The sequence below is a fragment of the Centrocercus urophasianus genome, unplaced genomic scaffold (assembly GCF_019232065.1).
Source record: "Centrocercus urophasianus isolate 14NV4802_14NV808 unplaced genomic scaffold, USGS_Curo_1.0 seq_9, whole genome shotgun sequence".
NCBI classification, from domain to species: domain Eukaryota; kingdom Metazoa; phylum Chordata; class Aves; order Galliformes; family Phasianidae; genus Centrocercus; species Centrocercus urophasianus.
Window position 1 is genome coordinate 11493357 of NW_024885532.1, and position 16581 is coordinate 11509937.

A 16581-nucleotide genomic window follows, 5' to 3' on the forward strand; every position below is an offset into this window, starting at 1 on the left:
TTACATCCCGTCTGCGGCGGGGTGAAACCTGAAACATGTCATCTAACGGTTCCGAGGGGCGGGGGGGAGGGAAGGGGGGACTGGAGAGACACTGCTCCCCGCGCCCCCGCTCCGGGCTCCTGGTTGGGTAATTCGGGTTAATGCCGCGAGCGAGCCCTGCGCCGCTTCAAAGGGTATTTCAAGTTGCCGGAGCTCCGCCCCCCGCGCCGTGTGACAACAACAACTCGTCCGGAGCGGGCGGCAGCGGCGGCGGCACTTCCCGGCTCCTTTTCTCTCTGTCATTCCCCTCTCAATCTTTGATCAATGTACTCGCCGGAGAGAGCCCGGGTCCTCTACACCTCCTCCTTCTCCCGGTCGCCCTCGCCGCGGTGCTAGCGCGGGGCCGCAGGCAGGAGCTGCCCTCCCCCTCCCCTCGCCCCGGCCCCGCCGCCCGGAGCGGACTTCTCTCCTCCTCCTCCTCCTCCTCCTCCTCCGGCCCCGCTCGCGGGACACTTTGTGCGTTCGGCGCTCACTCCGTCCCTGCTCTGCTCTCCCGCTGCCGCAGCACCTGAGCGGGGCTGTCCCCCTTTCTCTTCCCCCTCCTCCTCCCTTCTCCTCTCCTTTTTTTTTTTTTTTTTTTTAATAGATATATGTTTTTTTAATTTTCCCCCTTCTCCTGCGCGCGGGTGGGGGAACTCTCCCCCGCCCTGCCCCCCCCCGCTGTATATGTGACCATGGCCGTTCCGGCTGCGCTGATCCCTCCGGCCCCGCTGGTCCCCCCTCAGCCTCCGGTCTCAACTTCTGCCGCCTGCACCACCACCACCACCACCTCCTCGGCGGCCGCCACCTCCTCTCCGGCTCCGGCCATCGCTCCCCCGCCGCCCGCCTCGGGGACAAACCTATTCCGCCCGGAGCCCATCGCAGCGCCGGCGGCGGCGGCGGCCACAGTCACCTCCACCGCCACCACCACCACCACCGGAGGCAGCGGCGGAGGCAGCGGCGGCGGCGGCGGCAGCCCCAGCCTGGGCAGCGGCACCGGCGGCGGCACCTCCGGCACCTCCACGCCCAACGCCGGCGCGGCCGGCAGCCTGCCCGGCAAGCCCGTGTACTCGACCCCGTCCCCGGTGGAGAACACCCCCCAGAATAACGAGTGCAAGATGGTGGATCTGAGGGGGGCCAAAGTGGCCTCCTTCACCGTGGAGGGCTGCGAGCTCATCTGCCTGCCCCAGGCATTCGACCTCTTCCTGAAGCACTTGGTGGGGGGCTTGCACACGGTCTACACCAAGCTGAAGCGCCTGGAGATCACGCCCGTGGTCTGCAACGTGGAGCAGGTCCGCATCCTGCGGGGGCTGGGGGCCATCCAGCCCGGCGTCAACCGCTGCAAACTCATCTCCCGGAAGGATTTCGAGACCCTCTACAACGACTGCACCAACGCCAGGTACCGCCGCGAGCCGCGCGCGCGGCCCCCCGCCCCCGTCCCACCCCCGCGCGGTGCGGCGCCGCTCCCCGCTGCCGGCCCGGGGGTGGGGGGGGGCGGCTCTGCCCCCTGCCCTACGCGCCGCGCTGCTGTCCCCTGCTCCGTGCCCCCCCCTCACCCCCCCACTCCTCCCCCCGAGGCCGAGGTTCGGCCCCAAGTGCCGCTGGGGTGCAGCTTTAACCCTTGTGGTAAGGCGGCGGGGGGGGGGGGGGGGGGGGGGGGCGGGAAGAAGGGGGGTGCGTACCCGTGGGGTGAGGCGCTGCCCAGAGGCCGCTGGGCCGCCGAACGCTGTCACACACTTTTGTGCGGCCGCCACATGGCGGGCGGGGAGGAGCGGGCTCCGCTCGGGGCAGGGGGCGCGGGGCCGAGCAGGTGCGAGGGGGTTGGCGGGGCTGCGGCGCGGGGCCGACGCGGAAGGGGGGGGGGGGAAGGGGGACGACGGGAACGCGCGGAGGGGGGCGCGCACGGAAGCGCGCTCCCGGCCCCCCTTACCCTGGGGTCGGGCGGAGGGGAGGGGGCGGGGGGGAAGCCCCAAAGTTGGCAGTGAGCGGGGAGAAACAGAAGGAGCTGGCGAAAGAGGAAATTCCTGCCGCGGCTGCAGCCCGCTCGGGGAGAAAGCATGAGGCTGTTACCTCCGCGTCCGTAGGTTACGGGCAGGGGGCCCGTAAGGGTCGCACCGCCGCCATGCCCCCGCTGCCCCGCGCTGGGGAGGGGGCCCGCTGCCTCTCTCAGCGCAGAGCACGGCGATTCCTCGTTGTCACATCTCGGGGTGCAGCAGAAGCCGGCACTTGGGGAATTAACCCCGTGCGGTTTCGTGTTAGCTTCCCCGCACGGACCGGGCCGGGGATGGCACCGAGAGATGGGTGAGCCGATGGATGGAGCTCCTCAGTGCTCAGGGCAGCGCGGCCCGGCGAAATCCCGGTACTGACAGAACCCCAACTTCGGGAGCTGCGTTGTTGCAGCGCACATCGATAGGTGTTTCTTTTGCCAGAGCTCTGCAAGAGTTCAGCATTTGTTCCTTAAACTGGTGGAAGTTTCACTTTGTCACGCTCGCATTGTGCTGTACACAACTTCGACACGTGGGAATACAAAAGGGAGAAAGTTTTCTTTGGGGGCAGGGCGGATGCAGGTCCCCGTGGGTGCATGGCATGAGGCTGGCAGCAGGGCACTGCTGTGGCACCAGCGTTGTGCCGGCCACCTTCCAGCAACGCAGGTCTGTGCTGTGCTGCCAGCCAGCGCAGTGGGAATTACAGGCGTGGGTTCAGGAGTGGATGGGATCTGACCCTTAAAAAGCGTAATTGTAGTAGGCATATTTATACATCCATTAAGCAAATAACTTAATGGGAAGGATTTGTGATGGGTATGCAAAATGCGTTATTACTGTATAGAAAGATAAAGCAAAGTGGGTCAGTGAGTTTGGGTCAGAACGGATGATACCATCGGAACATCAAACTGTATTTACTTTCTGGGTTTCTCCTCCAATACGTTTCATTGTGGCTCTTCGTTCCTTGCAAACTAATTATTTGCAATTATTTCTGGCTGTACAGTGCTTACGTAGGGCATTGTGATCCACTCGGTGCAGTGATTGCAGTGACCTTCCAGGTTTTGCTCTGCTGGGCGATGTCTGTCTGCGTCTGGGCAGACACTGCTGCGGAGATGGAGCTGTAAGAGCCAGCTCCAAACCAGCGGCTCAATTGCTACAGTCATCAGATGGAGAAATTGTGATCCAGCATCTTATCACTGTTGTATTTCTCTCATAATCAGCTGATGCACTCAAATACACTAATCCCCTATTTTGGAAAGCTTCATCAAGGTTAATAGGTTGTTTAATCAAAAAAGGCATCCAAATAAAGCTATTGCTTTGCGTTTTTTTAAATGGATGGAGCCGTTAGTTGCCAGTTGTGCAAATCATTTGCAATAACTTATTTCAGGATAGAAAAGTTTTAGATGCATTTCACCAAAATGATACATTTTAACTGTGATATTGCTATTTAAAAAAAAAAAAAATCAATAAACCAAAAATCAATGAAGCACCAAGGGATTTTCTATTGAATGCTTTATGTGGAGTTCTGTAAAGTGAATTGGTTTCTGTGTTTATTTGTGATACTACTAATAATAACGTGATACTTAAGGACCTTTTTCTAAATTAGGCTCTGTATCAGCTCGCTGGAAAAACAGCCTTCCGCTATGGAGGATGACTTTTCTTTTCTGGTCCGACTGACCTTTGCTTTTATTTTCCCCATAAAAAGCATCAGTTGCCAAACAGAAATCCAGGAAATAGCAAACTGTGCGTTTAGCCTACATTGTGATTAAACGGTTTGACATTAATGGGATGCTGGAAAGCCATATGCCAAACAAATAGGAGAAGTGTAAAGGCAAAACACGAAAAATATTTAAAGCTATTGGATGCCCAGTCACATCAGGTTTCCTGAATGTGTCTGTGGAGCAGAGCAGCGCTCTGTGCACTGGATGTCACCTGTGTGGGATTAATGACCTGGAAGCTATTGATCCCAGACTGTTCTGGTCTCTTGTGTCTTCAGCGCTTGCTGTGGAATTTTGACATGCTGGTCCCTTTCTGGAATTTCCCATAGACTTAGATTGGCTTTGGATTGTGCCCACGGCAGGCTGAGAGCGTGCCTTCCTCTGACCTCCCTCCCGTGGCCAGGACATGTTAATCTCTGCTGACATTTCAGGATGATTTGAATGAGTTCATTGACATTCATACTTAAAGCAGAGAGTTATTTGCGCTGTTTGGGAGTTGTTTACAAATTTTGGAAAACAACCCCGTTGATTTGGAGTGCAGAGGGGAAAGATTCCTGACATGAAACAGTTCTCCCGAAAGCTTGTCTTGCAGTCTCCTTGCTGTAGCTTCTGCTGCTCTCAGTGATGTGGACCTGGCATGTGTGTGTTTGCTGAGTGCTCGCATCATCTTCCTCCTATTGGTATTAATTAAGGGAGCATCTCACCCAGATAGGTTAGTGCAGATCACAGGTAGTTTAAATGAACCTGTCAGCAGTGCAGCTGCAAATAATTCCAAATATACAGAATGTGGGTATGTAGTGATGACCTCCCTTCTTGCCGCCGATTACTAAAATATAACGTAATCGGCAGAAATACGATGGGTTTTATGAGCAAAGGAGACTTCTAGAAGGCCAGGGGATAAATCGTAGCACCTATAAAGAAGTGAAAGGTGTGGAGAAAGCTTATGCACATTTAGAACAACCAGCAGGGCTCCAGACCCGTGCGAGAGCAGAACTTCAAGGCCCATCTCACCGCATTTATTTATTGTTAAATACTATGGAGGAGAATCTGCGATCTTTGGAGCACAATGGCTACAACACAGCAGCCGGTTTATCCCCTTAATCTGATGCTGTGGCAGTGGCAGCAGCCCAGCATCTGACACCTGGGGAACGAGGGAGAGCTGTGCCACACTGCGCTGCCTGATGGGCGCTGCGAGGGCACTGCTGGCCACGGGGACATCTCCTCCTGGGTCTTCGTTTTCTGAAAGTATTCATTCAATTTTATTAACTCCTCCTTTATAGCTGTGAGTACTGTTCAGGATTTTTTTTTTTTAAGGTTGTAATTAGTACAAAAACGTACATCCTGTTGTCGATTCTGCATCAGCTTTACTGAAGAGAGCAGACTGTATGATAGCACAGCGACACGTACACTCGGAATGCAAAGTTCTTTATCTCCACAAACTCAGACACCAAGTTCCCACGTAGGCCTGCACTCCCTTTTCGGGACTGCCCGCAAAGGAGCGGGTCCTCTCCCTCCGGCCTGACGGCTGTTTTCCCCGCAGCTCTCAGCGCTGGGTTCATACCCGTGCCGCTCCGGGCCGGTGCTCACCTCCCATTGCGGTGCCGTACCGTGCCGTGCGGTGCCGGCGGGGCGCGCTCCCGCGGAAGCTGCCCCCTGTTGGCCGCTGCGCGCTCCCGGCGCTTCCCTCAGCAGTTCCCCGGCTCCGAGCGATCTCATCTGCTCCCAGTGCCTAGCTATGACTTCACAGTCGGAGTGTATTCCGAGCGTTGGTTGGGGATGATGGTTACTGTTTGACTGCCTCTTAGGGGTTCTTCTCCTTTCCTGTTCCCGGATCGTTCCAGAGGGCTGGTTTTGCCCATCGCTGTGTTTCATCATCTGAGGTGAATCCCATGTGAAACACAGAATTCTCATACTCTATGTTAAATGTGAATATCCTTCTCGAGAACTACGATCTGTTAAATACCTGCTGCCGTCTGTGCCACTGCATCCCCCCTAGCTGTCCCGCATCGGGACAGAGGAGTGGTGTGGTTGGGCTGCATGCAGAGGTGCATCTCTGGTGCAGGAGGGCTCAGCAGGAATCAGGAACTGCCGAGCTGCATCAGCACTGTGTGAGCACAGGGTCCGGAACTACGGCAGCCTCTGCCTGCTTTTAAGCAACAGAACTACATTGAGATCTTCTTTGTTCCTTTATAAGTTAAATGTGTTTTCTTTTAAAACTAACGTTTTGAGGATCTGCTCTGCATTAGGAGCTAATTCCATCCATTGTTTCCAAATAGTTATTAACCTTTGCAAATTATGTACTGCAGAGTAATTTTTTCAGTAATCTTTACGTGTGTGTTCTGTAGCAGCACTGTAATGTGGATAGACATCATAGGAATTGACAGCAAATTTTTCGTTGCCGAAGTACGCGTTTAATTGATGGAGCTGAAGATTCATCTGCAAAAGCTATTATGATGCACAGAATTAATTCATATATATATAATTTCTCCAGTATGCATCAAGGAAGATTTTTTTTTGTCCATTATCATTTAAATTATTTACAAAAATCCTGAAGCGTAAGCCAAAATATTTATTTTTACAATCAAAATGTATCTGTGACTCAACGTAACAAAAGGCAGTGTGCTTCCTGAAGTTACTTTGTCCCTAGGTTACTCCCAGCGTTCCGCTTACGTATCTGATACCAGGCTCAGTTTGGAGCGTAACCACTGCTGATGCTCCATTTCTTAAGCAGTGCGGAGCATTGAAGTGCAATCTGTTTGTATGTGGGTCTTTATCATTAACTGTGAATTACGCGATTCTGTGTTTTCAAACATTAGATCATTAGATATCTTAGTCTTATTATTTTAATGGAAGAAAAAGAATAGATAATGGTAAGTTTCCATAGCATAAGCTGTCAGGGAACTGCATGAGAGGAAGAATCAGTTCTGAGCATGCAGTTAAGTCCCTATTGCAGATTCTTTACTCTGAACCACTGTTAGCAGTGAGCTGCATCAGGGAAGGATAACCTGTAAATACTGTGCACTTGCATTGCCCTGTGAAGCTGAGTTGGTCTCTTTTAGAGATGGGATATTGGGTGACGAGGGCCCTGAATGGCACTTAAGGATACACTGACCTGAACTTCCGTGTGAGCTTTGATCGAGGAATGGCTCATAGGCTGCATTTCAGCTCACGTTGCTTGTAAATGATGTTTTGTGATAATTACATCTACAGTCAGCAAGTGTATGAATGTATACAATGCAATCCTGTAAACCGTGTGTATCAAATAGCTCATTAGCAACAAAACAGAAACTTTGTAAAACAGTTCAAGACTGTTTTTAATATTCCTAATTTTCATGGTTTTGATTTAATAAAGCAGGCTAAAGCTTTTACTGTGTGACCATGAGGATTCTCATGTGGGTATGTAGCTTTCTGTTTGTTTTTCCATCTTAGGGTACCCTGTTCACTGCAAAACTAATTTACAGTAGATGTTTTCTCTGCATCCTGTGCATTTTACATCTTCCTTGTGAAGAAGAAAGTGATATATGTGTATGAAAAATAAGTACTTTTTTTGGTTGCAAATATTGAATGGTTTTTATGTTCATTGAAAGACTAAAATTAGCTGTAGTTCAGAAACAGGTGCACCTGGTGGAATTTAGCCATATGGTTTATTTATAGAATAACTATATAAATTCTGAGGGTGAATAAAATTCTGCTGCTTATAACACACTCTCATCCTAATGGAAAAGGAACATGCAGCGAGCATGGCGGCGTGAACTGGAAGCTGAATTCTGCCAGATACGTTCCTTTTTATGTTAAATATGCTTGGATTCAGGCTGGGCTTTCAGTCTGATTTTCTTTTTTACTTACTATAATTTTACACAATGCTAAGAATACAGAGAAGAAAATATCTTAACTACCTTGCTGACAACTTAAGTTAATAGAGTTATACTGGAGCTGAATGGGGCTGGAGAGAAAAGGCAAGAAAGGAGTAAGGAGGACTGCAGCAAAGATTTTTGGATAATTGACAGCCACATATTTGTTGTGTTACAGTGTCAGGATTGAAGTTCGTAACTCTGAATAACGTTCCTGTTAGAACTCTTGTTAATGATGCAGCACTGAAAACATGTTTTCCACATTTGGCCAATAAGCTGTTGTTCAGAACACGTCTCAGAATATACAAATTGTTGTGTGACGGTAATGATTTTAAAAATCTTTTACTTTTGGGAAATGCTTGGCTTTTTCATCTTACATAAAAGAATTGTAAGGGATCAAAAATAAATTAGCAGTCAAAAGTAAACTTTAAAGGGAGCAGGCAGTATATATTTGATTAGTATTTAATTGCATCTTTAGTAACCGTGATTTCATGTTGTTCTCATACTTGGTAATGAGTTCATTTTAAATACGAAGCTAGATCAGGATTTTACTTACAGTTTGTAGAAAGAGCTTTCAGGTTATTCGTACTGTATTTTTAAGAGATGTATAAAGAATGCACTGAATTTCTATTTGTGATAAATCTGCTCAGGATTTATTAAAGTTCTAGTGTTGTTAAAAGTACGTTATTACAAAAACCACTTTTTTGAGTTACACTTTTTCAAATGCAGTCAAAATATAAACTTAATATTTCAATTAGTTTTCTACTGTAGTTTAATAGATACCAGTCTTATCTATCTTTATGAAGTATGTAATTTGTTTCCAGTCTCCTGGGCTGCCATAAAAATCTTTATTTATTGGAGAAGGTCACTAGTAGGACTTAGCTATTTACATTAAAAATGCTGTGGTTTTAAACCATGCCTTCTTTTAAGAATGTGGACAGTCCTGTTGATTTCAAAGGCCTAAATGCATCTTTTAAACCAAGAGTATGCTAATATATTTAGAAGCTCTCCTTTGAAAGAACCAAGTGAAATATTTGGTAGAAAGCTCTATTATTACATGCTGTCTAGTGTCAGTTAGAAAACAGTAAAAATACTTAAGTTGTAGTGTCCTGTAAATAACACTTGTTGCATAAAATAGTAAAGTGGGGAGTCATGTTGCATTTTTAACATTAAGAAATAAGGGTGATGTCCCTGGCAGGAATGAATATCAGAATTTGCTATAAAGCATGACTTTATAATACTTGCTAGCAGTTCTTGTATTTGTTTTTCGTAGGACAGAAGAAAAAACCTTTCTCTTATTAAGGGAATGAGCTCTTATTAAGGGAATGGGATGTGCTGTCACTGTCACTTTTCACGTTTGAGTTCATGTAGTCTGATAGTTCAGACTACAGAGAACTATCAGACTACAGAGAAGAAAATGAAACCATTTTCCAATTGCATTCAGTTTCCTTAACAAAAGGGAAGGAGGAAGAAAGGAAAATACCTCAGGTGGACTTAAGCGTATAACAGACTGATACAAACGAAAAGTCGTGTGTATGTTTCCTCTTTTTTTTCCTTCTCTTAGCTTGTTCCAACACTTCATACACATGATATGTAGAACTTCATTATATCTCCATGTCTGTATTTACCACTCAAAACTAATGTCATGCTAGTGCTTCTCATTTCCATGTATAATGTTCTAGTTCAAATCTGGACCATTTTTTTTCTTCTTTTTTTCCTTTTTTTTCTTTTTTTTTTTTTTTTTTTTTTTTTGAGCTGGTATTCATAGCTTTTAAAAGACCAGATTAAAAAATAAGCATACTATACTATAGTATGTCTTACACTATTGTGTATTGTAGATAGTTTATTCTACTCTCTCTCTTCAAAATATGTGCATACTGACATTTACTAAAAACAAAGATTGTAGTAGAAAATGAAGTTCCCTTTGCAATAAATAATAAGTTTGAAGTACAGCTATATATTGTACAAGAAAAGCATATTTTTGAAAAGCAACAAGGGAAATGTGTTAGAAGTACTGATTTAGCAGCATGTCACTGTTCCAGGAGCACGTATGCAAATTATTATTTAAGGAAGGAGTCATGACATTTCCTGTGCGGGTCATCAGTTTAGTAGAGATGTTTGGGTATAGCCGCAGCTGTTGGGTTGGCTTGATGCCATCTAAAGGTACAACAGGTGTGATGGGACTGACAAGCAACAAACTTCCCATAGATTTTTCCTTTCAGAGATTCTCTAGCATCCCCACTGGAAAGTGGAGGAAAGGGTGGAATTCATCTGTAGAAGTGCAGCTCCATGGCATGTAGATCTCAGATGTACACATGCAGAGAGAGCAATTTGCTTAAAGGTAGTGAATGTATTGACTGTTGCCCTTCCTCTGTTCTTTGCATGTGCTTTTAGAATGCTCCACCTATGTTGAAGCTATGGTGGAGGTCAGTCTGCCTGCGGGCTGAGGTGGGGCAGTCTTTTTTGTCTGCTGACTTTCGGCATGTGCGTGGACTCACAGGCGTGCATTAAAGACATTTGCATGGAGCTGACCAGTGTATACTTCTACAAAGGCTGTGTAAGGCTTGATGGAGCCAGAAGGACACGTCTCAAATGGAGTGATTTGTGTAGCTCAGTTGTATAGTCAAAATCAACCCATTATCACTCTGGCTTCATTGCAGGGAGGTTCAGGCTCCAGTACGCGTCACGCATAATGTTAAACACAGTAATCTCAGGTTGTTACTTCAGGAGTAGAGCTTCCCCGACATTCAGCTCTACTGCTGAGGCTTTGCTGTTGCTGGTGTACCAAATATACATTTTGTCTTTTGCAGTGACCCCTTAGGTGATTTTTGTCTCGTGGCATCTTATTTTACATATTTTATTACTCAAATTAGTATAATACAGTGATATCGTGAGAGGTAATAAAATAATGGTTATGAAATGCCTTGTGAAACATCATTGTATTCACAAATATTCCAAAGTATGACTACATATGTAAAACATTTTGACACTGAAGGAGAAAGATGTTGTCAGTTAAAACTGCTGGCATTGTTATGTGATAAGGTCGTCTGTTCTTCTACTTGGTGTGCCAGTTGCTGAAAGACAGATATTTATTTTTAGAGATGAAAAAAGCGTTTTCATCAGCTTAAATGAAGAGATCCAACTGGTTGTAAATACTGTTTTGTGAAATCTTGTTTCACCTATGGAAGTGTTTTCTTTATGGAAGGTGTGCTGTAATTGGGATGGGTATATCTTTCCAGCCCACCTAATCATTTCCTTTCACAATTCCAGAATGCATGCAGATTTGAACTTGTAGCCAGGAAAAAGTGCTGCCATGCTTCAAATTGCCAAAGGACCTCAAGGGACAGAAACTTGACCTGGTTTTATGAAACCATAGAATTACATTTATACAAGCTACCCCTTGGGAAAGGAATGAACTGATCCCAATTCGTTTCTAAATACTAGGGCCTTACGGGTCACATTTGAATTCTCCCCTACACCTGTTTTTCTACTAAATATTTCTAAGGACATTTTTAGAAACTTACTTTACATTAGGTATGGGTCATGTGCCTAATATTTAACAGTTCAGTGTTCTAATTTGTTAAAATGTCTAATGGTTTCTCAGTATAAGTAAGCTGCAAAAAGTTTAAACTATGGACTTTGTTCGATGTGGGTTAATCCTCCTGTGGCTTAAGTAACTTAGGCTTCGTTTCCCTGCGTGTGAGTTGCAAATCCCAGAATGGTCAGTGGGTATAGTTAGTACATATTGTATGGGCTACTGGTAAGGGATTATCTCTACAGCTGGATGGGGGAGCTGCTCACTTAGGACATGGGACAAGTGGGCCAAGGTTTAAAACGGCTCACCAGTGAAACAAGTTACATTCCCTGTGCAGGTCATCTGTTTAGTAGAGGTGATCAGGAGGAAGTCATTTGCCTCCAAAATGGCGCTTGGCCTCTGTCAGATTAAGCTTTTTGAACGTGGAAGATCTGTGTTCAGCCCTTTTTGAATTGATTGAGGTAATGGGTGGGTGTTACCACAACCTTTCTTTTCTACCACTTTGGTGTGATCCAGAAGTCTAAATATCTGAGGTGAGCAAGTGCTTACCTCACTTTGTGAACTGATGTGGTGCTTAAGATGTCTTCGTGTATGCCATCGTAGCACCAGGTTCCAGTACACAGATTGAACTGAAACAGGGAGCCCCCTGAGGACAGGGAAGGGATCCTTAGTACTTCTGAATATCTATGATTGAACTATATGCTTATACATTGAAATTAGAATTAGCTTGCACTTTGATTTATTTAACAAACTAAGTGAGTGCTCTGTTCAGCTGAAGTTTGCCTCAGCAATTATTATCCCACAGAGGCTCTACAAACCTTCCAGGCTCCACTTCCACCTTATCATGAAAACTATTTCCTTATTCTCAGGCAATCTTTCCCATCCTTGAAAGACACTTTGAGAGTTGAAATTGGCATTAAGTGCCTGCATAAGTCTACCTATTTCTAGTGAATGAGTGACAGATTTGGGTACTATCCATCTAGGATAGATTTCCTTTTTCTTTATACACCATCTTAACATTTTAGATCGACTGAACAGTTCATGTGATGATTCCTAACTCTATGCGTTCTAGTACTGAATGTAGATATGGCAGAATGGGCTTTTGTTTGCAATTACTGCTCACACTTACATGTAGTCGTGAGTTTCTAGTCACTTTTGGCCTTAGCCAGCAAGGATCAGAGGGGGAGAAATGGGAAGAGGAATGTACCATCATATGTAAGATGATATTTATTCACTACATTTGTTTGCTTTTCCCAGCGGGGAATTTCCTCTCACAGTTTATGTTCAACAATTCGCTACTTTGGTGGTGTGGACATCCAGGCTGTTCATGTGGCATTCTATGGCTGCTATTTGTGGCCTTTGCTTCACTTGACTGGCAGAGTGGAAGGCAGGTCTTCTAAAGAGTGGTTGCTTATCACTATTACGTATTTATTATGAATGTGTACATAATGTCTTTTTCTAATTTGCCTCCAAGAAGTGCTCATATTGATCCCCAAGTTCTTTAAAAGTCTATAAGTCAGCCTTTTGCTTTCAGTAATTCAGTTTTTGTTGATGTCATCAGCAGGTTTGACTATCAGCAGCTTAGTGCTGATACCCTGAGTGGATCGGAGTGGGATTTTTTTTTCCAAGACACATAAATGGTTATGTTTCCAAATTATTTTTAATAGAAGATAAGAGTCTAGTTGCATTTTCTCCAGTACTTATTTACTGGCTATTCCTTTGTAGTTCTGTTATTCATAGGCTGAGTGAAAGATATATTAATCATACTGCATCCAGAGCAAATACAGATCAGAGTAGGTTAAGGTTTTTGACTTAGAGATAAAGTGTTTCAGCTGCCATGCTTTCTGATTTTCGTGGTAAATAAGGAAAATCTTTAAGATGAGCTCTCTCTTCACTGTATTTGATGTGTTTGTCTTGAATTTTCTATGCATCAAAACTACGGAGGAAAAATTCCTTTGTTATTTGTTTAATCATAAAAGAACTCAATATGAAGGAACAAACTAATATATTTGGATTTCAAAATCCAGACTTTCCTTTTTCTCCCCTTCTTCCCCTCACACAAGTCTGTTGATTTTGAAGAAATGAAAGATACAAATGTACAGTTCCTAACAGAAGCCCCATTTTATTAGCCATCATGAAGACTTCAAATATGGATTCTTTGTCTGGGAGTTGCTAACCCTAACAGCAACAGTAGGAACAAGAGCCTTGAGGCTGTGGTGTTGGGAATATCTTGAAGAGTAGCATAGTGAAGAGACAGAACTAAAAAGCTGTTTGACAGCATATTAAAGTATATTTGACCACACAGCATTGTAAGTTTAAATATGTGTGATCAAATTTTCAGTCTTTGGATCAGAACCGTTTTCTTTCTCTTTGCTGAGTAAGGTTGTGTTTAGAATAATGTCTGGAAAAGCAAGTAAGAAGAAATGGACTTTAGTTTGGAGTTTGATGTGGGACTGAGATTCTTGTGGCAGAGATGCTAGTTGTGAATTAGGTATTTGTGTTTTTATTATATAACTGAAAGAACTTATTACCTCCATCTCCTTTAATCAACTAATTTACAGGATAGATAAAAGAAGGGAAGATAAAGATAAGTCGATAAAGGAAGTTACTACTGTCTACTATTATTAGCACACATGACTGAGTTTTGCAGAGGACTAACGTGGAAGTACAGGCTTTGATGATGCCTCTGTGAAGAAATAGTTTGTGAGACACGTTTGTTAGGTAAATTTAATCATATCTGGAAATTGTTACCTCTGTGTTGTGTGTTTCAGAGTTTACTTCAGAGGCATATAGCTGTGATTCCCAGGCTTGTTTATAGTTTTACCCATCAGATGTGCAGCAGTAAATATTGGGCTGCACATAAAAGTCTTAATCCTGCAAGCAGGAAGGAAACTTTGGCTTGTGTGAGGAGTCCTGTTGACTGTAACATCTCAGTCGGACAATTTAGAGATATGAAGTTATACATGTCCTTATATATTGTCAGTATCGGCACCCTCCATCTCAAACAGATTTTTCGTATGCAGGAGTTTCATAGATACCAGCAACCAAGTGTGGGAATGATCAAAGAGCATTGTTTGTAATCAGAATGTGGGTTAGGAGTTTATAAAACAACTTGTGGATGCTTGGATGTATGTGAAATTTACTGACGTGAGTAATCCCTCTGATAGAAGTGAGAGCATTCGGGTGACTAAAACAAGTCAAACATGGGAATGCTTAGAAGATAGTGACCTTAGAATTGAGCAGTCATCGTTCAAAGTATTCAAAGCGTAGTTATTAAAACTTAAACCCAGGAGTTTTTGTTTCAACGCTGAAACAGCTAGGAAAACATTTGGGCTGTGCACCTGCAAAATTGTAATACGTTTTAATGACGCTGAATAACTTTCCCAATTCCGTGCACTCTTTTTTTTGGAGGGGAGTGGGGGAAGGGAGAGAAAGGAGGGTGAGAGAGGGACGATGACAGTGAGGCTGTTTGTTTTTCACGAAAGTTGTTTGTGATTTCAGGTACTCATGGGAAATCTCTTGATCAGATTCACATCTGTTCCTGTCAAAGTGGGTGCTAAGATACCGGTCACCCAGCAACCATGTCCAAGAGGGAATTGGGCCGATAATAACTTCAAAAAGGAATGACAGATGCTAGATTAGGATGAAAGACAAAACGCATGAAAAATGAGCTTGTTAGAATAAAAAAATTGTTCAAGCACCTTCATGCAAATTAAATGAATATTGAACATTTGCATGCAGTAATTTCTACTTTTTCTGTTGATTGAGAAGAAATAAAAGTGGTACATATAAAATCGTAAATGTATTTTTTAATTTTTTTTGCACCAATTAACATACAAAGCAGTATCTTTCTTCTAAAAATGAGATTAGCCACCTGGGTGCTTGGCTGTATCACACATATGTCACAACATTTTTGTAATGAGCGTGCTTCTGTTGAAGGAACACCTTTTCTAATTTTTCATAGCAAAACAAACAAGCAACCTTTTACTCATTTTAAAACACTTTAGGTTAACATAGTTCTATTTCTTTCTACTCTGGTTTACAGAGCTGAATTATTTCCTGCTGTCCTTGAATTCAGTCAGTATAATGCGCATTAATAAAAGATCACATAAGATGAGTTCAGACCAAATGCTAAGGTTTCCTATTGACTGGTCAAACAATATGATTTTAAAGCGCAATGTCAGGGTAACATAAAAGAAATAGTCACTTTTCCATGCCTATGTATGAAGGTATTTAAATAATCCATAAGTTTTATTATCAAAACATTCACATAACAATCAGAATTTGGAAAATAATGATATAATATTCCGATTGAGAAAGAATTTTGTGTCTTGGTTTAGCAGTGTCTAATGTGGTCACGTACAGAAATTGATTTTCTTCAGAAATTAATTAATTTTTCATATCGCCCTAAGCTGCAGTTAAAAAGAGTGCATACTTGTCTGTTTTTTCCAGAAATATTGCCTAATCATATTAATACCATTGCCCCAAGGATGAAAAGATAATTGTACAAATGCATTTGGAAATATGTATCACTGAGTATTTATGATTAAATTATGCAAATGACCCAGCTCTCATCCTTTCCAGACCCAGATTGTCTAATTAGGATTGATATGCTGAATAGATGTTCCAGAATTTGAATACAAGCATGTCCAAAGAGCAGAAAATTGGAAATGACAAGGCTGAAATGCTAAGAAAAGTGTCTTTCCCTTTTATACTTTACTAATGTGGTGTTAGCAGTTGCAGTTTTTCCTTTGGCTATATTGTGTGACTCATGTGTCCTACAAGAAATAAGTCGGGAAAGAAAAATCAACTTTCATAATTAGCATTACTTTATTCAGGACCTATTTTTCTTAAAATTCTACTAGTCCCCTCTCTCCCCTTTAATGCTTTGTAGTCTTGACATTAAAATAATACGTAATTCCACGTATTATTTCTTCGTTTGGACCACATGTAGCACTGCTGGTACTACACGTTTAACATGTAAACTTTTCATGCGTTGAGATGAGATTTATGCACCTCACGTATTTAGGGTTAGGTGGTTTGTTGTTTATTTTTTGTTGTTGTTGTTGCTGTTCTTATTTATTTGAATTCACAGTCCCTTCACATAATAACTTTTTTCCTTTTTCCCTTTTCTTAGAAGAGAACTGATGTCTCTTTAAGCTTGTTATGGGCATTCTGAGAATATCAATGTGAAAGTGAACAGAGTTTAAATCCTTCTTCTGCAGAGAGCTGTTTGTTCGTTTATTGCTCTTACGAAGCTGGGAGAAGAGTCTGGTGAGTAGGAAGGAGTGCTGAACTGTCAGTACTTCAGCCATTGTTAGCAGCGGGAGTCACTCCGTCTGAACTCTGCTGGCTCCTGCTTCCCATCTGCAGGATGATGGATTGCTATGTTTAATACATTTCAGCTTTTGTCTGTCATAGTGTAGATAGACAGCGCTATCAATGATTTCAACACTGATTAGAGCGCTGGTTGTACC

The 16581-nt window shown here is 43.8% G+C and overlaps 1 protein-coding gene across 1 annotated transcript in view; it reads left to right on the forward strand.

The window, feature by feature from the left end:
* The first annotated feature begins 713 nt into the window (after positions 1-713).
* DACH1 (dachshund family transcription factor 1) overlaps positions 714-16581 on the forward strand; it is a 358551-nt gene continuing 342683 nt past the window's right edge. Inside the window, exon 1 of the mRNA XM_042839321.1 lies at positions 714-1417. Within this exon, the coding sequence (XP_042695255.1) occupies positions 714-1417 (704 nt within the window). The remainder of the gene's footprint in view (positions 1418-16581) is intronic.